The sequence below is a fragment of the Plectropomus leopardus genome, chromosome 8 (assembly GCF_026936395.1).
Source record: "Plectropomus leopardus strain MGB_pleo_1.0 chromosome 8, ASM2693639v1, whole genome shotgun sequence".
Classification (NCBI taxonomy): domain Eukaryota; kingdom Metazoa; phylum Chordata; class Actinopteri; order Perciformes; family Serranidae; genus Plectropomus; species Plectropomus leopardus.
This window is the reverse complement of record NC_142183.1, coordinates 18,885,034-18,906,717: the sequence shown is the minus strand read 5'-3', so window position 1 is coordinate 18,906,717 and position 21,684 is coordinate 18,885,034. Positions and strand designations below refer to the sequence as shown.

The 21,684-nt window shown below is 40.0% G+C and overlaps 1 protein-coding gene across 1 annotated transcript in view; it reads right to left on the bottom strand.

The window, feature by feature from the left end:
- Positions 1–21,303, bottom strand: part of slc43a1a (solute carrier family 43 member 1a) — a 31,029-nt gene extending 9,726 nt beyond the window's left edge. The window contains exons 1-6 of the mRNA XM_042493225.2: positions 21,077–21,303; positions 14,017–14,180; positions 12,681–12,873; positions 11,556–11,611; positions 10,204–10,280; positions 195–287 (exon numbers count right to left, since the gene is read on the bottom strand). Of these exons, the coding sequence (XP_042349159.2) occupies positions 195–287; positions 10,204–10,280; positions 11,556–11,611; positions 12,681–12,873; positions 14,017–14,170 (573 nt within the window). The 5' untranslated portion in view covers positions 14,171–14,180; positions 21,077–21,303. The remainder of the gene's footprint in view (positions 1–194; positions 288–10,203; positions 10,281–11,555; positions 11,612–12,680; positions 12,874–14,016; positions 14,181–21,076) is intronic.
- Between the last annotated feature and the right edge of the window lie 381 nt (positions 21,304–21,684).

The following is a 21,684-nucleotide window of genomic DNA, read 5'->3' as shown; positions in this document are numbered from 1 at the left end:
CTGCTGCATGGGACGTCAACACAAGACCTTTTTTTAAAAAAACAATTATGCGATTTAAAAAAAAATCCTTATAAGGCTTCCTTATTTTGTTTCTAACCCCAAAGCACCATCACGCAGAATATTTATGTACTTTATTTGAGAAAACTATGACGAATGTATCAGTGTTAGTGCCCATTTCTGTTTCTGTAATTTACCTTGACTCCAGGGAAGGTGACAGCAGAGGAGGCGTAGGAGCCAATCATCAGAGACATGACGGTCGAGCTCAGAGCGCCAAACATGTTGGGAAGCTGCAGAGACAGAGGAGAAACAATACATATCAGTTAGGTACTGCTTGTTATTTGTGAGAAGGAGTGAGGTGGTGCAAAATTAGGGAGGCACTTCAAATATTTTTTAAGCACTGGAAGAAATTCATGTTTTTGTATTCTGCTTACAGGAGGAACATTCATCTGATCAGATTTTGTGTGTATTTTAAATATCTTGGAACCCTAAAACCTATAAGTGGCTTTGAATAGCATGTTTTCTTTAGATATCTCCAAAATCACACCATTTATCATAACCAGGAACTGTGAAACATGGTTATTTATGGTGGAGGGAGGGTCTTTTTACACCGGTCACTCAGGAAAGCTAAGGAAAATAATATGTCAGAGAAGGGGCATGATTAAAAAAAAGAGAAAGTCACACCTTAGCCCCCTCCCTACTCTGACATATAAAGTACAGTCACTTATTATACTAATCAAGCATGTTCATCCAGACGTCAGCAATGTGACAAACACGCCTGTATGAAACCTATACGAGCTGTCCCGAGTCAAAGCTGTGGTTTAATCAGGACGCAGTATATAACTTTGACCAGCAGAGGGCAGACAGCTGCTGTGTGTCCACAGGATGAACTGTTCCTCCGACACTGAACTGTTTCTGCCTCTGAAGTTTGCACCCAGTCACACTTCTCCCTCCCTGCGGAGCAGACTCATTAAAAAAATATTAGTTTCCATGTCATGAGGAAACAAGAAACAAAGTCATGACCCAGTTTGGGTCCTGACCCCATGGTTCAAACACAGACTAAGCTACACTTAGACGCGTCTTAATTCTTGCTTTTTCAACAAATTCTTTGAGTTGGGATTAAAAATGTTGGAGCCGATCTAAAGCGAGCTCTGACTGAACTTCAGAGGGGTCGATGGACCCGGCATGGGGGCACGCATGACACAGGGCAAAAGGGAACAAGATGGTGGGCACCAGGCACTAACACATCATATATTAGGTCGACCTATTTACAGTAGTAAGAGGCTTAGCCAACATAACAACGACCTATTGTGCTGCCAGCACACTCAGTGTCGTTTGATTAGAGATTTAAGTGGGTCAATCACGATTATCAAATCACATGTGTGGGATTTTAGGTGTGTTGCATGACAAGCTCACTATTCTCACTCTGCACTGACCACGGTTTTCCAAACTGCTGCTGGCGTCACCTAATCTCTCCGCTGGGTCAGAGTTTACTGTGTAGTGTCAGTTTCTTTTTTTTTTCCCCACAGGATGCTCTTTCCCAACTGATCTCACTGAGGCTGATCTCAACAGTTGGGAAATTGGGAACACAATGTCAGTGATGCCCTTAAAACATTTTTTCACTAAGGGAATTCATGAAAATAATTTAAACATGTATTTATTCATAAAAGATTATGTGTGACCTCCTTGGACAGACTGACAGTGAAGTCTCAGAAGGGAAACATGGCAAAAAGCTGCAACATGAACGCTACAGCTGTATGGTTTGCATGGTGACCCAGAGGTCATGCAAACCATACAGCTGTAGCATTCATCATTAAAAAGTCATTAAATCATCAAGCATCAATCATTAAAAAATAATGACTGATGCTTGCTGTATAAATGTGGAGCGATGGATGAACAGAGGTGAAAGGATGACATTTATGACGACAAATCTACAATCTTTGCTGACGTGAACGGCAAATACAAAACGTAAAGATACGGATTGTAAAAACTGTTGATGCTATAACATTATTTCAGTGTCCATTTGATTTGATTTCATTCCGGAGGCGATAAAAACACGTCTGCTGCAGAGTCATTTGACCCAGGTGTGAACGCCGATTGTACAGATTCTCATCGCATTAAAAAGCCAGATGCTAAGCAGGTGTTAGCGTTTTTTCGTGCAGTGGGGATGAGGCTCTCTAGTACACCATTTTCTTGCACTTCCAATCCAGAGAACTAGAGTCAACGTAACATTAGAAAGTCAGTACAACTGAACTCCCAAGATGAGGTGCTTCTGCTGTGGCTATTGACAGAACCGTGGACTGTGATTACTGTGTGCAGCCTGCATGGGAATGAATAACAGTATGATATATTTCTCTCTTCTGTCTCATTATCTGTTTCTAATTATCATAGGCCTGTATGCTCATCATGAATGCTTGACGTTTATAGTTTTTTAAAATATTAATGAGTGTGTAGTAAAACAGGTATGTTATATTTACAGGGGACTCTCTGGTGGGTCAGACTGTGATATAACTTCCAAGATAGACTTTCCCAGAAATGTATAACTCCGTAATTAGGCCCAAATTCCTCAAGCTGCTTTTAGCTCCTGAGTCCAGCAAGATGTAAAAGTAGAAGATGAAGGTGAGAATTAATATGTGCTTCTCTTTGAATGTGTGCGTATGGGTCGATTGCTGTGTAGAGATTAGGCTGTGGTGACAGTTGGCGGCTGGCTGGCTCTGCGTGTGTGTTTGTGTGTGTTTGTGTGTGTGTGTGTGTGTGTGTGTGTGTGTGTGTGTGTGTTTCAGGGGGAAGCATGAGGTCACTGACAGAGCTGACCCAACAAGGAGGTTGGCAGGTAAACAGGAAAAAAAAGCCTTCCTGAGGATGTTCAAGAGAGAGAGAGAGAGCCTGACTGTCTGAGCGATGAGAAAAAAACATCCCGGAGAACACCCGTCCTCATTCAGCGCTTCTGAGAACTGAAATAGTTCACGGCCATAAGATCTACAGCGTTGGACTCTCTGGCTGCGGAGATTTGTGGAATGTGGGCGAGAGGGCCCTCTGAGCACACAGTGGAGTTTGCATCTCTTACTAATGTTAAAGCAAAGATATTCCAGCCATGTGAGATGTCAGCTCACTGATGTTTGCTTTTACAAGTGCAGTAGTGGGAGCACATGTATGTTCCCAGGGTTCTATGTTCCCCAGATCTATATCCCCTTAACATGACACATTAAGACCTTTCAAAGGATTTTATGTTCTCAGTAATGTTTTGTTTTTCCCTCTCAGTCAAATGTTCAGTGTATGTGTCTGTGGGTCATCATGTTTTAATCACCCACCTACAGTTACAGCCTACTGTTGTTATGCACTCCTTGAAACCTACACCCTCAGATCACCAAGAAAGACAGTTTTCTTGAGTTTAGACATCGATACAGTATTTCCACAGTGGCTGAAGAGATATTTACCATTTAAATTGCATTTGAATTGCCCATCTACATTAATACTTTTGCAGTTTGAACTGCTAAGATAGACCACACTACATAAAATTGGGAATATTCATGTTTAAAATGAACATTCTTTTTTTTTCAATAAAATTGAAAGAAAGGGGGTAGGATTTGATTTGAAGTACTTTGTTTATAGAATATGTCCGAATATGCTTATATTTTATTTTGTTTTCCTATTTTATTTGGCGTGTTCTAAAAAAAAGATCTAACTAACTAACTAACTCACTGCTGCCCTCTTCAAAGGCAGACTCACTGAACACAGGAGCTACTAGTCTACCGCCGCCTCGATTAGTTGGTTTGTTGGTTGGTTGGTTTGTTACTGTGAGACTTTGGTGTTTAAAAGAGTTTGTTCGGATTCACAAAAGTCACACAATAACACAAACAAACCAGTCAAGGCAGCAATAGACCAGCAGCTTCTGTGTTTAGTGAGCTAAAATTACTGTTTTTTGTGAATGGAGTCTGGTGGGTTTGATGAGAGCATAGATGGGGAAACTGAAGCTGTTAACGGCTCCGCTGTCAGAAAGGGCTGCCTGATGGCAAGGTAAAGCACTTAAAATATTCTAAATATAGTGTACATTTAAGGGATTTTCATTTTTTTTCAGTGGCTAAGAACATTTTGCTGCTGACCCATCCAGAGATGTACACTACAGCTTCTGTGCAGGTACTCTTGCCTGTTTCTTCAAACTGAGGTTGTGCCGACCGCCATCTATCATACATAATACACACACTATGGACCCTTATACAACCCCACTTCAAAAAAGCAATACTATGCTTTTAAGTTAATACAGAGCTGGGGAACACAGCGATGACCCTGCAGGGGAGTGTCAGAGAGATTTGTGTGTGAGGCAGAAAACAAAGAAAAAACATGAAACATGTGTGTGCATGTGTCAGCAGCAGGTGTGATTCACACCACTTGTGTTCTGGCAGTTCTCATAAAATAGATATTTCAAACAGGGTCCTGCAGCACATGTGGTGCATGCAAACGCTAACGATAGAGACATGTGCCTGTACGGAGGCAACACGAGGGTCAGCTGGTGTCAGAGAGTCACACACAAATGGAGCTTTGGTCATTCGCTTGTCACGACTAATCAGTTCAGACTCTATTCCTGCTGTGCTCACTCACTTGGGTGTTGTAAGACTTTGGCACTGAGTTTAATTAAGACCTTAATCTCTGAGAGAACGGGCCAAATAGTAGCTTAATGAGCACTGAAATTTTGATGCATGTGGTTAGATGTGGAGGAGAGGCTGAATATGAGAAGAGAAAGTTAAAGAAAAGGCAACAGGAGTGGGAGAAAAAAGGAGAGTGGTGTAGATAAATAAGCGAGGAGAGAAATTATAAAAAAGAAAGGTGGTGGAAGGAACATTTTTTAAGTTTGACTGATCTCCCCAAGCTGCAGCTGCAGCCACTCTCTCTGTGGAGATCCCAGCAGGAAACACTAAACCACAGCTGATTAGCACCGGCTCCTTCTCTACACCTAAATTCTCTGCCGCCCTTTCTCTGTCTTCATAGGTTGGTCGAACTCTTATCCCTCTCAGTGTTGGCACAGCACTCTTGACCAGTTGCACGAAACTTGTATAACACCAAAAAAAGTAGTTTAATGTAAAAACGGTGGATCACCTGCCTTCAAAGGGAGTCTAAAACCAAGACATGAACCCTCATTTTTGAGGTTTCTTTGTATTTTACCCAAAGCATCTCTTTAAGAGTCCTCCTGAATTCACTGCAGTGGCCTCTATTTGTTGGACAAATTTAGAAGAAGCTCAGCCTCTCGCTGTTGGCTGTTTGCACGTGGAAGACTGACAGCTTTCACAAGTGCGGCCAGGAACAGCGGCAAGCTCTTTTATCACTAGCGTGTGATCCGACAGGCCCCTGCACGCAGCCATTTCTGTTGAAGGACAAACCCATCTGTGTCACAGTAGATACAAGAGGACGGTCCTCATTCCTTCTCTGCCAATGTGACACAAAAGCTTACAGTCATACCATGCATAGTCATCATGCACCACTGATGGTAGTTAAGTATGTGGGAAGAGTGTGAGGTTAATAAAGTTAGAGTTTAGTTGGAAAAATGTTCTTGTGCAAGATTTGACAGGTTTTAATGTCAAAGTGAGGATAGAAAGATGATTCAGCCACATTGAGCAAAAAGGCAAATCTCAAGCCTTCAGCAAAATGGTGTAACAGCCTAATTCCTGTTAAAAAGAAAATCTCTTGCACTGTTGTTAAATGGAAATTTAAGTTGTATGGACATTTGACATGATTTATTCTACTGACCACTGAAAACTGACCACTGTGCTTGCCACTACAGTGACAACGCAAAGAAAAAAAATCTCCCCTCAGAGTATCCCAAACAAAATGTTTGACTAAAGGCAAACTATAATATTTTGTACTGTAATTAGATTGTTACAAACTACACGTTTCTTTAAATTGTTTTTTTGTCCACACAAAAAACTTTCATCTGAGCTAGTTCTGTGTGACTCACTCATTTCACTGCTCCTTGAATTAAAAACCCTAACTGTAATTTATTGGCTCCTTCTAATGAATATATATTTCTCTGCCAATTTTATGCTTTTGTTTGCAACATGTGTGTGTTATCACTTTACACATAATAAATGTGCACACAACACAAGCTATTGTCTGTGGGGAAGGAGGAGTTAACCTTGATCAAGGTCATAGAGGATGATGTTTTCATCAACAATGTTCAAAACTTTCCTTAAGTTTAAATGTAACATCTTTTGTTATTGTGTATTAGAAATTGACAAATCTAATTGTATGAAATCACATGATAGCCTCTCTGTATCCGGGGGGTGTTTGTCCCTCAGTATGTGTAACTGACTCCTGAATGACACGTGTTCTTGCCTTATACAATAACTTCTTAAGCACATGATTTAAATCATGACGGGATGTGTGCGTATGTCCCTCAGTGCTTGCGCTCTGCCCTCATTCCCTTTTCAGAACAACAACAACAACAGTTTGGAGGTCAGTTAATGCTGGTACACCCAAACCAATTACAGACACGGAAAGAAAGACTCAGAGGTCAGACGGGGACAAACAGGAGGGGGGAGTTGAACATTACTCAAGTCATTATCTTGTGTGTAATATTAATCTTGTGTTTGTGGGTGGTTAATAGAGTAGAAAGAGTACAGTCCCTTCCTGTGTGAGTTATGTGAGTGTGCGTTAGTGGCCGAACACTAAAAGGAGTTTCCATGTTGCTGTGATGCTGCTATCATGAGTCACAGGCTCTACTGTTGAATATTATAGCGCATGACTAATAATTATTTTTATAATGATATAATCAATAATATAATCATTTATAATAATACATTACAAATGTACAATAATGCAGGACAAAAAATAAGCAAAATATTTAATTTTAGAAATTAGAATCCATCAATTATTTGGCATTCTTGGCCCAAATAATTTGTCGATCATAGCAATGGCTGTCAGTAATTATCTTTTGATTGACTAATGGATCAGTCAACTAATCATTGCAACTCTAGATGTTTTGTGCACCATTTCATACACACTTTCTCCAAAATGCAGCCTGACATTTTTGGTATCTTTGGCAAATTTGGGACCTTGACAAGAATTTAAAGTGACTGTTCACCCCAAAATCAAGATACATTTTGTGTTTTTGATATGTATTTTTTCGTATTTTGAGCACCACAACTAAGTGCCGTATTGTTCCACTCTTTTCATTATTATAAGGAAGGCAGACAGATCTCCAACACTCAGCAACTTACAACAAAACAATCTAGACTGATAAATAGCTCCACAAGTAAGAGGAGATGTGTAGTTTGATTTTGGGGTGAACTGTCCCTTTAAATGACATTTTGGTTGAATAAATGTTTGGTTGCACAGTCTGTAGTTTGTAATGACTGACCACCAACAAGATGCTGCTAGCTGTTGTGAGAATTTTTTTTGCCATCTGTTCATTAAAAATAAGTCTATAAACAACAATCATATTAAACAAATAAACATTACATCTTTTACGTGGATAATATGAATGGATGAATGACATCCTGTTTTCCTTCTGTAAAACAACCATGTCAGTTGTTTATTAGTTTTGTCTGCTGTTTTCAGTGAGATATATGGGCACAGTTGACAGTGAAGTTGCAAAATACGTGTTTGATTCGAGCCGCAGACAGAGACAGGTGTCTTCTCTTTTCTGCACAGCCAGGCTGCAGTCACCATACAGGGGTATAAGGTCGTAGCAGAGGGTCGTCTTTGCATACTCAGCTTCATTATCTCAACATCTGTTTCATGTTCGTCTCCCTGTGTGTACATAACCATGCGCACACATGTGAACATCCACATGTGTGCAGAGTCATGCAGAGTTTAAAAGGTCCTACATTGATTTTCTGCTGACTGCTGCGCACAACAGAGAAACAGGGGAGAGTGGGAAGATGGGAAGACAAGAACAAAGGAAGAAGGAAGGAAGTGAGAGGGAACAGATGAGGCGAGAGAAAGAGTGGCCTTGAGTGTTTTGAGTAGAGGTGAGGGGGCCGAGCTTTAGGGAGGGTGTGTAGACAACTGCATGTTGTGATTGGTGGAAACACAAATGGGAGACTTTCCATCTGGGAGTAGTCATGTGCAGCTCCGACAGAGACACTGTTAACATGCACGCATACCAAAATACTTGCAGTGACACAGGAGGGAGCAGCAACAATAAAACAGACTTGATAATGTTGGTACCAGCTGACACATCACACACAAACGCACATGCCTGATGTGAGTGTAAACAAACACGGCTCCTAGTCACAGCACACACTGTTTCCTCAGCTGAGAAAAATAAAGGCTCCGGCCACGCTGAGACTCTCAGCTACCAAAACTGTTCTGCTCATTTGTTCCAGGAACACAACTCTACATTAGGACTTTCTCAGAATGTCACTTATGTAACCACAGTAGAAACTTTCAGACGACTGGCTGCTCGGTGTCGTCAAAAAGAAAAAAGAGCTCATTTAGGTGCCAAATTGTGACTCACAACATTAAAATATGAACCTTTTTTCTTGATGACAATATGCGTCAGTTAATATGATGCATATTCAAGAGACATGCTTGTTCAAATAGGCAACGCAAATATTGACAGATGGAGGAGGAGAAAGAAATTTCCATTTTTCTTATTGACTCAGAATCTGACATGGTGTTTTACTTTCTTCACCTTGGAACCAGTTGTACCTTCAGCAGCTGGCCCTGATCACATTAAAGACCACATTTTGTTACTGCCCTTTGACAGCTTTAAATACACTATATCACTAAATTTTTTAAAGGTTTGTACTTAACACACATACAGCGCATGGTGTGAAAGTCGTCTAATAGCACTGTCATAATCAGGTTTCACAAAATGGCTCGGTTGTGTCCCCTGCAAATTTTCAAGAGTAGCTCCATGTGGATATTACACCTATCTGTATGAAAATTAGGAGACACATATCTCAAGATGTACAAAAAGTCTCTTGCAGCCTTACCCTAAATCCAACAGGTAATCAGCCCTTTTTAATTTATTGTGCAATTTTAGAGCATTTTTTCATCATTTACAGGTTCATTCTTAAACAAATTCCTCCTAAAGATTTAACCCAATCTACTTATAATGACCTCTGTGCCATCTCAAGACCCTCCAGATAAAAAGTTATTAAAACCTTGAGTTTTTGTCAAACAGTGTGGCTGTGGTGAGCCATTGAAATTTCATGCTTCGCCATAAAACAGGAAGTGGTTTGTACCTCCACAGCACACGGTCCAATCAGCCCCAGACATTGTATCTTTGAAAAGAGTCCCATCTAGAGGTGTCAAACTCATTTTAGCTCTTGGGCCACACACAGTCCAATTTGATCTCAAGTGGCCCGGCTCAGTAAAACCTCTGCATAATAACCTACATGTAAGAAAAAACTTTCCCTTTCTTCAGGTGTAAACAAGTATGTTTTGAAAATGTTCATTCACTTACAAAACAAATGAACAAACTGAGAGAAAGGTACGTGTAGTTTGCAATATGTCTCAATTTGTCCCTCATACAGTCAGTCTACTGTTATTACATATACATTTTTCCATACATTTCCACTCCTGTGGAACACCAAACTAAAGTAGAAAGTACTGAAGATATCCACATGCTTATTAACCATTTGCAAATCAAAAGTTTGAGCAGTGCCTTATCAATAGTGTTCCAGCAATATTGTTTCAAGATAGAAGTCTGATGCTGATTCTTGTGTACTGAAGCTGCTGACAATGTTTTGCACAATACACGATTGCACTATTTGCACTATTTTCCAGCCTGTGGTTTGAATATAAGAAATTAAAGCTCCAAAACACAATCATTTTTTTCTTTTCTACCTCTCTACCTTTTTTCTTTCAATACGAGCTCATTACAGGTGTTATGCACGAGAGTTGATATCAAACACAATAGCAATCAAAATACGGGTGTGGTTGATGATGACAAAAAAATCATCCACCAAAACAATAAGAACTTGCACTGAGACGAATGATCGTCTTCTCAAAGGATTAATAACAAATCTGTTTACTACCAACACCAGAAAAGACACTCTACCACTCGTGTTGTAAATCAGAAGGCAGCCTTTCCTGACAGTTTTAAAATTATGAAATTAGATCAGCAACAAACCACCCTAACAATTTAGAAGGATCAACGGTTCACCACAGATATCTGCAATACACTAAAGATTGTGCAGAATCATATAAAAAATTAAAATAATCATCTTTCTTGTTCTGTCTCCTATTTTTAGTGTGTCTCACCGTGAGTGAGGTGAAGGTCAGGCAGATGCCTCCAAAGCCGTTCAGAGAGAGAGCCAAGAAAATGAGCGCTGACAGAACTGCAGAGAAAAACAGAAGCATAGAAGAGTTAGAGCCAAAATAAACTCTCTCAGAACAAGTTTGGAGAACATGTTGTCCAACTTGACCACCGAAAGTTTAACATACTTTTTTTTCTGTGACCATACTTGAAGATGAAGTGAGAAGCTACTGTTTATAAATTGGGGAACACTATATACTGTATTTTGGATGCGTTTAACTCACCTCTGACATTTGAAAAGAGTAATTATTAATTCATCCACTTTGTAACTTTGTTACTCTGTTAATTTGCTGAGGTTTTGCTTGTTTCTCATTTGTACACCTACATTTGTAATTGAATTTTTGCATGGCAATGAGCAATATAAATAAAATAAATAGTAAGTGGAAAAACAAAGTGTGGGGGGAGGTTATGTCATACTGCTGAAATAGATTGTTTGAAGCATATGAGGTCCTTATTAAGTAGCAGTTGGTACAGGAGCTAAATATACAAAGCCAAAGGAAACAACTAACTTCCATTTGCATGATGGCTCTTTCTTTATTGGATTTAGTATTATCTGTTTTGATAATGCTTTTATTGTGTTTTCATTGTTTGAGTGAATGTGAGCAGTTGACTGCATGGAAATAAAGTATCTATCTATCTAGCTATCTTGTTCTATCTGGAGTGTCTGGACCTTAATACTGCTCAAGACTATGTTTGTGTGCGCATATGTTTGTGTTGGTAGTTGATATACTCTATGGATGTAGATTGGGGTTTGAGGTTTGTGAGAAATGCTGAGAAGCCCTTAAAAGTAAGCCTTTAAGTATTGTCATTCATCCATGGTGTGTTCAAGTGCATTTTTTTGGCTGAGACAATGTCAGAGGATGCAAGTCAGCTTTTGTCACCACTAGTTCTTTGATATCAGTTTGGTGTGTCTGGGCCTTCGAAAGGTCATAATTCAGTTTACAGCTTGTTAAGCTCACCTATGGAGACATAAACTGCACCAAAGATTTAATTGTAATAATATAAATGTAGCCCTTCTTGTCTTTGCTTTGAGTACTGTACTGTACTGCACTATACTGTATTGTATAACACCTGTACATGAAGTAATTTTCAGTATATGTGAACATAGAGAATGTTGCTCATCCAGACAGCCGGTCTTGTAACGTAGTAAAGTAAATCTCAGGATCTCAGGTCGTGTGCTTCCAAAACTTAAACTGATGGATAACTGTGACAGATTTACAGTGCTCTTACATCACATTTTACAGTTGATTAATTGATGTTGGCACATGTTTTATTTAGAGCATGTGTTTGTACTCACCATCAGGGTCATAGGCAGATATGGCCATCATAACACAGGACAGACCGAAACATGAACTGTAACAAAAGAACGACGACATTTTAAATTATTGCTTAATGTAACTTCTTGGCAAAGTCACACGTAAAGAATATAATAAGTATGAACAATGCAACACATAGATAAACTCCCAGAGGGCCATTAAACAAATACCGCAGGATAACTAACCGCAGGTGACTTAGCAGTAACTCTGGATGTGAATGTCGTGAGTCATATAACTACTGCACTATTCAGTGAAAGTGTGTTTCAACTGAGGTCGGTCACTGTTTACTATAGCCAGCAGATGTGGATATACCGGCAAAAGTTTAACTGTAAATGTTCATACATGAATAACATTAAAAGCATGATTGAAAAAAAAAGCTGTTAAGTCATTGTTTATCAGCCAAAGACTGAAACTGTCAGTTGTTTAACAGTCTGCAGCTTCAGATAAACTCCCCTTTTCCATTTTTTATCAGCATTTATCTTATTATGAAAACGTCAGGCTTCTCTGCTAAAACTGTGAATGAGAAAGAAAAAAGGTTTGTGGGTGTTTGCTGTGTGTTAACAATGCATGTCTGTGCATGTCCATGCAGATACTACGTGCAGCTCCTATCTACTGTGGCACTACAGTTGGGTTCACGTGTTTCCACACCCAGTGAGAAAGAATTTCACTACTTACTACACACACACACACACACACACACACACACACACACACACACACACACACATTATCTCCCTCTCTCTCTCTCTCTCTCTCTCTCATTTAACGGCCCCACCTACATTTATTTATTAACACACTGAGAAAACCACTTTGGGAATGTGGTTTGTGTACTTTTTTATTTTTTTTTTTTTTTACTATAAGCTTAAGTAGTATTTCAGGAACGCACATTCCTTCCCGATTCTCACCATCATATCATTCATAAAGAAAATATGAAGCAGCCAAACCTCCAAAAGACAACATTATTTCATAAAGCAAATCTCTACATTAAAAAAAAGAGATTTAGGTCTGTGTGAACTGTACATAAAAAAGACACTTTGACAGGTTAACCCCTCGCAGATGTGCACACCCCCTTACAAATGTGGCACGTCAGTGACTTTAACCATTACCTGCCCACCAGGCGAATTGGGCGCGGCCCAAACCTGTCCATCAGGATACCGAGTGGCAGGGTGGTGGCGCTGAGCAAGAAGGAGCCGATGGTAAAGCCCAGATTCAGCATTTCCTCTTGGTCAACGCAGCTTAGCCACTCCTCAACCTCACCGCTGGAGGAGTTGCCTAAGGACACAACCACCGACTCATTTGCTGTGGGAAAGAAAGTAGAAGTGAAAAATCAGAAGCATTTTGAATCTTGTGTCAAGAGACGACTAAGTGGAAAGGGACCAGGTACCAAATCTGCTGCATCATTTTTTCGACCCAGACTTTTCTCCAATCTTTGCCTTTTTTGAGTAAATTATTGAAAAAAGGTCCATCTCATGCCCTGAAAGATAATTAGTCACAGCTGATAGACATTTAGAATCAGAGACAAGGAGTTTGCAAATAGAAACGACTTTCAAACTGAGCCGTAAAGGTTGGAAACCACTATCTCAGCCCTTGAGTTTCATTGGCGTGGACATCACTTACTCATCATTAGGTCAAAGACCATGAGCACAGTGTGTGTAAAAAATATTTATGATTATTGCAAAATAAACGTCTCCTTTTTTCTGATTTTTTAGAAACCCCTTATGTAGAACTTTTCAGTTTAACAGGGAAGGCTGGCCGAGAATTTCGCTCCTTCAGACATTTCTACGACCCTTCACTGAGAGACCACAGGGACGGCAAATGGCCTTTAATTATTAGGAAGATGTAGTCCACCACGCTGGAGAAAAAAAAGCATTTTGTCTCTGGGTATGGATGGGTATGAGAGATGGCTGTAAAAGGTAAAAAACAGTCTAACCAAAACAGTGAGGGCTTAGGGATGACAAAGTGGTATGAATTAATTTCGACTTGAAGGTAAGCCACAATAATAATTATAGTACACAAATGTAACGTGTGTCTGTGTTTATACTCTTACCAGGAAACCTTTTTCCGGTAAAGTTCTTCCAGTAACACTAGTTGACTTCATGTTTATCCACAGAATATTTTGTTTGTAGGCTGCCTGGAGTTTTCAAGAATATTGCAGCGAACATCGTGTGCATGCGCGTCATTTGCACGCCATCTACAGCGGCGTGCTTAGGTGTCTTTGTACTACTAAAAACAAAGCAATATGTATCCACAGGCCTCTGTCCTGTGCACAAGTGCAAACACCTTATTTCTGACTGGCTGGAATAATGTTGAGTGGTTCCATCTGAGCCACTTTGTTTCCCAATTACAGAGCCAGTGCTGTGTGTCGACACCCGAGTTTTGTTTCAGATTTTTTTTCAGAATCAGTGACTGCACTTTTAAATGAACGAGAGCCGCTGATGTTACCTGAGCACAGGTGGGAATAGAAGCCTTCCCTTTTCAGCATGATGAGCAGGGAGCCCCAGCCGAGCAGCACAGCCGAACACAGCAGGTTTTCAATCACCGCCGTCACCGCCATCCACCAGCGCCTTCTGTAGGCCTGGGGTAGAGAGGGTGCCATCGCTGCTGGTCTGTGATGGAGAAGAAACAAAGACGGTAAGAGGGTTAGGGTTAAAAAAACATTTTTTCAAACAACATTTTGAGATGTAAATTATTTTACGTGAATACAAACATATAGAAAGGACAACTTAAACGCATACGACAGCACATGTAACAGCCGAGGCTAGTTTGCAATGCCTGTGTCTCCATCAGCCTTCATACAAATGGAACAGCTCAGCAGAGATTCAAAATCTCAACATTAAAATAAATGCAAACTTGGGCTGCAAATAAGGATTACTTAAATAACTGATTCATCTAGAAATAATGTTCTTGATTAATCAATTAATGTTGGTGAAAAAAAAATGTCCATAAGAAGTTCCAAGAGCTCAAGATGACACCTTCCAGTGTCTCATTATGTCCAAATAACAGTCAAAACTCCAAAAATATATAATATCCAATAATAGAAGAGTAAGAAAACAACCGAACATTGGATAAATAGTTGATGTTTTATGGGTTCTTCTGATGTTTATTGTTGTTTTTCCAGCATTTAAAATGTATGCATGGTTGTAAGTGTGTGATGTATGGGTGCATGTGTGTATATTACATATAGTTTTTTGTTTTTTATTATGTAAAATCTTGTATAGAGATAGTTCTACTTTTCTTATTGTAGATTCTACAGCTAGTCAGTTAACTGTGAGCATGAATATGAATAACCTCAAAATAAAATTGAAACCAGAGAAATTTAGCAAAAGGACACCTTCCTTTTGACTTTCATAAAATAAAATAATAACCTGGGATATTTTATAATGTTTACTTCAGCAAGGAGACCTGATGGAGCCACTCGAGACATTTTTCTCTCAGTTTCCCTAATGAGTGCCCATGTCAGTCACTGTTTTGTAAATCCCAGTGGGGTACCCGACACCTTGCACTGCATTGTCCTCAGAAATGTTCCCACTGTGCCGTCAACAGAGCAACTATTTCACCCTCAATTCTGACCAGAGGAAACAATGCTGAGCGCTTGATGTGTCTGCTTTTGTTCTGGAAATTGGGACTGAGTCTTAAAAGGGCGGCATTTCCATCTGAAAGCTGGACTCGATGAGTCTTTCAACAGTGTGAAACCACAGTTTACCTTTAGGGTTTATCTCACTGGGATTACTGGGTCAAAAGTGAGTGTAAACAAATAACACACATGCAAACAGAATACTGAAACTTATGATGACGGAATTTAGTCAGGTTTGTCATGACCACCTGGAGACACACTCAGGACACATCATTGGTCACTGTCACCTGGGACACGAGTGTAAATTGTGACCACCACCAAGATCACTCACTCACACACACTCACACACACTCACACACACGGAAAACATCTAAACAAGCACTAAAGATCCAAATATAACCAGCTTTTCCATTTGGCGGACAACCAGAGAAGTGGAAAGGAAGAGAAGGAGAGGAAAGTCTCAGCCACTTGATTTGAAGAGAGGTGTGTGTGTGTGTGTGTGTGTGTCTGTGTGTGTCTGTGTGTTTGAAGGGGGTGCGAGTCAGGGCCTCAAACAGGAAATACTGAGTAGTTCCTAATGAGGGTGTCTCCTTTGCTTGTATGTGTGTGTTGTATTGGCGAAGCCGAGGAGATGTAACGGAACAGATTTGTCCCCTGCGTGTGTCCATGACTCTGCGTATGTGCTCGTGAGGCGTGTGCATGTAATGCGATTATTCATAGCCCACTGAACTGCCTTTGTGCTGAAAACAGAGTTTGAAAAGGGGGGATTTCTATGTAACTGACACCCCATGCTGAAAACCCCTGTACAACACACACACACACACACACACACACACACACACACACACACACACACACACACACACACACACACACACACACACACTTACTCCCCAAATCTTAACAACAAGGTGACAGAGTGAGACAGTGCTCATTCACTCAGTCCTGTCAATGTATAATCCACAAATTAACTTCTTAATTAAACCACAATAGGGTAACTTGTTGCTTATGGGTGTCTTAATACCCCAAGCCTATTTAGAATTACTACACTGTTTTAAATAAGCAAATTGACAGAAATAACATCAGCATTTACTGATTTCATATTTTATTATTTTATGTTGCAAATAATTTGACTGACAACTGACTGATTGACATAAAAATCAGGGGTGAGCCTGTTAGCAGTCACAAGAGTCAGTCTGGTTTATCGTTAAGTAGGTTTTGCACATAAAAGGAATTTGCCTTACTGTTCTGGTGCATAACACCAGAAGGGAAAATTAAATTAAAAATAAAAACAAGGACAACTAACGACTGTTTAAGCAATAGATTAAAAACCCTGATAAATTCATCAGCCTATGAAATATCATAGAATTCAGAAAAATTGGGATCATATCAAAGTACTTTTTTTGTCTGACCAATAGTCAAAACTGCAAAATACTACATTTATTGCAATGTAAGACCAAGAAAAGTGTTGGCATTTTTGCTTGAAAAATGACTCAAAAGATGAATCAGTTACTAAAATAGTTCCTGACTAATTTTAATCAATTTATTAGCTCACTGATTCAGCATCTGACCTTTGCAGCTCTACTGTCAATAAACATGAATACCTATTTGATTCTGACAGCTCAGTCTTTCTGCAGATCATGACGTCCTGACATCTGAATAATAATAGGGGAGTATTCTCCTCATTAGACACTGTATCACATCTATCTTAATAAGTTATATTTTGCGTATGTGTATCGTGACACCATCCTTACTGTGGTGGGCCACACCATGAGTTGACCTATGAGTTCTTCTCCTCCTCATTTCTGTAAAAATGTGAGTTTTCCAGATGAGTCAAAAAATATCAGCAAATTGTTGATGTCAAAACTTTCACTTGTATTACACTGTGTAACTTCCATCAAGTTACACAATATAAACTTGATAATGTCAACAAATTGCTAAAAATGCCTGAAGCAGCGTAACAAAGATGAATCAGTCAGAACAACTAATGATTGCATAAAGTTGTCCAAGCTACTGGCCGAAAATAGCAAAGATGCTGCCATAAGATGCAACTGTACAGACGACTTATCCTGACAGATCATCCTTGATCTTAAATATGCAGTCCTGTTTCTGGTAACATCATGACACCGCCTGATGCCAGTGAGCTCATTAACAACACAACCTGACGTTGACAGAATAAATTATATTTATCGTGCGCCAGCCAACAACAACAACACAATTACAAACTTTCTTTTGTTTTTAATGTGAACTATTGATAAATAAGTGTCAACCTGAGCATCCTGGTGTGTGCTAAAACTTTAAATTCCTTGGTGTACAGTTACAAACTGTTTCTGCTGAAGGGCTAGAAGCTATAAGAGCTATAAAAATTGTTTTTTTTTATCTCACTCCCTCTTGACTTTAGCTGTGTATTTACTTTCCTCACTTTGGTCTCTCTTCTCATGGACTGAGTCGAACAGCAAATCTGTGATTTCATTCACCGATCGGCTCCCTGGTCTGCAAAAAGATCTGACAAGGGGAGGCTAGTGCCAATGGTGCGGGATACACCTCAAAAAGTAGAGCAGATACTTAGCAACGGCCAGACACTGACTAACATCCAACTGTCAGCTTGGTGCATGAGAGCCCTTACATCAGGACAGTAACATCAGAAACAGTTTGTAACCCTACATGAAGTAGTTTTCTACTCTTGTTCGATCTCTTGCTTCATAACAATCTCTTATTTGTTTCCTCCATCAATGTCTTTTCGCCTCTGCCATGATGGCCTACTGTGACCGAGCCAACTTATTTTTTTTAACCTATGTTTCCAACAATACCAAAGGAAACATAAGAAAAGCAGGGCCGAACAGCCGAGCTAGCCGGTGTTGTAAAGCATTACGCTCTTGTGATCCGACCTGCTCACCAGAGTTACACAGTGCAGGAACAGAACGGGCAGGAAAGACACGCCACTCTCCCTATTCCCATCAAGTGCACCATCAAAATGACGTTGAGGATGATATTTTTGTATTAAAAAGTTGCATAATGTTGCTTTAAAAGCAGAACCAATCTCAGAAATGTCCACATCGCGGACATAAAAAGCTATTATTATTTCTTTATGTATTAATCCGTCACAATGGACAGACAGACTAGTCTTTCAAACATGAAGAGACACAGTCCTAAGCATTATGCCGTCAGTCATATGGACTGGATTTACGCTGCTGTGGCTGTAACACACAATAACCACACATCACAAACACACTCATTGCTCTGGAAACAATGTTGTAAATGCAACAGAGTCACGGCTGCTAGGTGTCAGGACGACAATAGAGCGTGTGTCTGTGAGAACAGTATCAGTTGCTCGTCAGTGTGCTCCTCATTTAAGTTCAAGTTATAAAACCACGTGGACTAATGTGAGACACTGGAAGTGCAAATTCATTATACGCCCTAATGCCGCCTTTTGTTACCACACATTCTTCCACTCTTTTCCCGACAGTTTTGTGCTGCATGTTAGGGCAGCAGTTATTCCGAAACTGCACGTTGTCATTATGTAGGAGTGTGAGAGAAGGAGTGTCCTGGCGTTGTGACATGGGAAGGTCAACACCCAAAGACTTGCAAACAAGCCTAAACACAAAAAATCAAAGACACTTTGGGGTTGGCAGGCAGTTGTGAGTCCTTATCGTAACACTGTGAAGTGTGTGTGTGTGTGTGTGTGCGCGCGTAAAAAGAGCAGGTGAAGTGTGCACCGAGCTGAACACCATATAAGGAAGCTGCTTCCTGAAATACCTGAGCACCAGCAGCTGATGCAATGTTGCCATGACTAACTGTCACGGCCATGGAGAGTTTTGGTTGGCTAAATGTGTATGTAGAGGAGGGGGGTATATTGGGTTATATTTTGTATTATTATGATTAAAAGAAACCCTTTCTGCTGCTTCTGTGTTAAAACTTTAGCATGATACATTTGGGTAATCACGTGTCCTGCTTTCTTTCAAGTCTCTGTGTTGATGCTCCCACTCATCCCTGCTTTTTTCCCCTCGGGGATGTTTCTGACCTTGACCAGCCGTGTTTATCAACCTCTGCCGGACATAAAGGACCGCAGGGCAAACTCTTTATCCTCACAAGTTTCCAAAAAAATAAACCACGCACCCTGGGAGCCTCTGTTCCCCGAGGAGTCCAAAAACGCAACCCCCGAGGCTGCCCGGCCGGCGAGCAGCTGTCTCTCCGCGGGCATGACCTCAGCGCGGGTCCGGTTACCGGAACGGCCGCTGGGAAGACCTGCTGCCGCGTTCACGTGCTGTCCGAAATTGAAAACTCACCGCACAAGACAGACCAGTAAGAAGTTTTCTTAGAGAGTTGTCTGTCAGAGGGGGGATTCTGGGTTGAGATTTAGGAAAAACTACGGGTTACAATGAACAGAATTCTTTCTGTAAGAAAGCCTATAAGGAAAACTTCTCCCATATGTCCAAAAAGTGGTGTATGTATGAGAGCACACACGCCTCCAGGTGACTGGAGGAGGCAGGACGAGGCATGAAAACTCTGTCAAACATGTGGAAATGGATTTTTAATCGTGCTGGAATGTTAAATTGATTAATTGATCAAAAGAAAATAAACTGCCAACAATTTTAATCATTTGAGAAGCTGCAATTACAAAACATTTGGCAATTGCAGCTTCTTAAATGTGAGGATTTAGGAGGATTAAATATCTTCAAAAACAAAAGGATGTCACATGTTTCTGTGGTAAAGCACAATGGACATGTTTCACGATTTTCCTGAATCGAGAAAAAAAAAATACAACTGCAACCCAACTAATTAAGATCATTTTTGGCAACAAAACATGGCATAAATGTACTTTTTAATAGCACTGGGAATCATCAGAGGATCCACGAAACCTTATTATCATAATACTAGGGTCATTTTCAAATGTTTTGCGATATGCTATCAGGATGACATATATTGCGATATGTATTGTCTTTTTTTTTTTTTTTTTTCAAACTACAATGTACAGCATCATCCTGATCTTACAAGTTTAACTTTTAAGTCTGTTCATCTTATTTCAATCATTTTGATTGCAGTAAAAATGTAGGCCTATCTACTGGACTGAAAAAGCAATTAATGTTAAAGTTTAATTTAAGCTGTATTTGCAACATAAATAATTTATAAAATAAATATAGCCTATTGATGTTGGATGTCCATGCACAGATACAATATTGCCACATAAAATAATAATACTATGCCATATTGATTTTCCTCCACCTCATTTTTTTAGCATTGTACTTATCACCACCTCTGCACGAGTGACTTTACACAGCTAATAAACGCTTTCTTATTCATGCTCTTTCATCTCACAGCTATTTTTTCAATCGGACTATAAATGGTCTGTCTGATTTTAAGGGGTGCCCCTGAAAGCAGCAAAGGACATGCCTTAATTTCAGTATCCCAAACATGTCTACCCACTGCTTCTGGCTAAAACATCTAATTTAGAGTGTAATAAAAAAGAAGTGTCTAATTATAGCTATGTGGTTATTGTAGGCTTACAAATTTACTAAGGCGGTAGTTTACCACTTAAATAAAGATAAACACAGGAACTACTGTACCAGCATGCAGTCAGTCATCTCAATGGTCACTTCCTAAACAGCCCGCTGCTTTTTCGGTTACTCACTCTCAGTTTGTGGTTTCCATAGACACTTTCTCTCTGTGTATGTGTGAACGGACAAACTTTTTTTTCCCTCTAGTACACATTTTCGCGGGTTTAACACAAACTGTATCGTGTTTTAATGAATTGAGTATTTCTTTGTATTTGACGTCTCAGTTTCATGCCACGTGTATGAGCAGCCGGTTCTTCCTGCTGCAGCTTCATGCCGCCACTTTACACAAACCCTAATTACAGCTAATAGGCCTAATATACTTTTTAGAAGTAACACGGTGGATATTTGAGGGAAAAAAAGCTTATTTACTTACTTCAGTTTTGCGTCTTCTCAGAGAAGAAAAAAAAATGGATTTTTTGCTCACTTTGAGTGAAATTTTAAAAAAGTAAGGATAAAAAATGAGCCCTGGCAGCTGGTTGTTGTTGTTGATTAACAGGCTGTGAACCCCTGATTGAAGCTTTTCCTCTCCCTGCTGCCTTTCTTCCTTGTGGAAGTTTTAGTGGTAGTCCTTAAGAGACTCCACACTTCTCTCCTCTCTGGTTTCATTACAAACTCCCCCTCTTCTCCTAATTTGACTTCTAATTCCCTCCCTCTTTCTATGGGTGGAGAGACGTCATTCAGTAGTCCACAGGACAAATGTCTCCACTCAGCTCAATGCAAACGCCTGCAGCTAAAACACTTCACAGTCAGTCTGGTGACGGGAGCCTTTCCTTTCAAAAAAGCAGAGCTGTAGCTTCATGTAATTATTCAGCATCCAATAAACAGCGCTGGAAGTTAATTTAAGGATAAGTAGCAGCTTATAAATACTCTGTTTCAAGTAAAAGTCCTGCATTCAAACTCATAAGTGCAAAAGTGTTTGCAATACAACAAGGCCGTAGCTATGAGTCATCATAGATGGGACCAAATCTGCTCGGAGCTGAG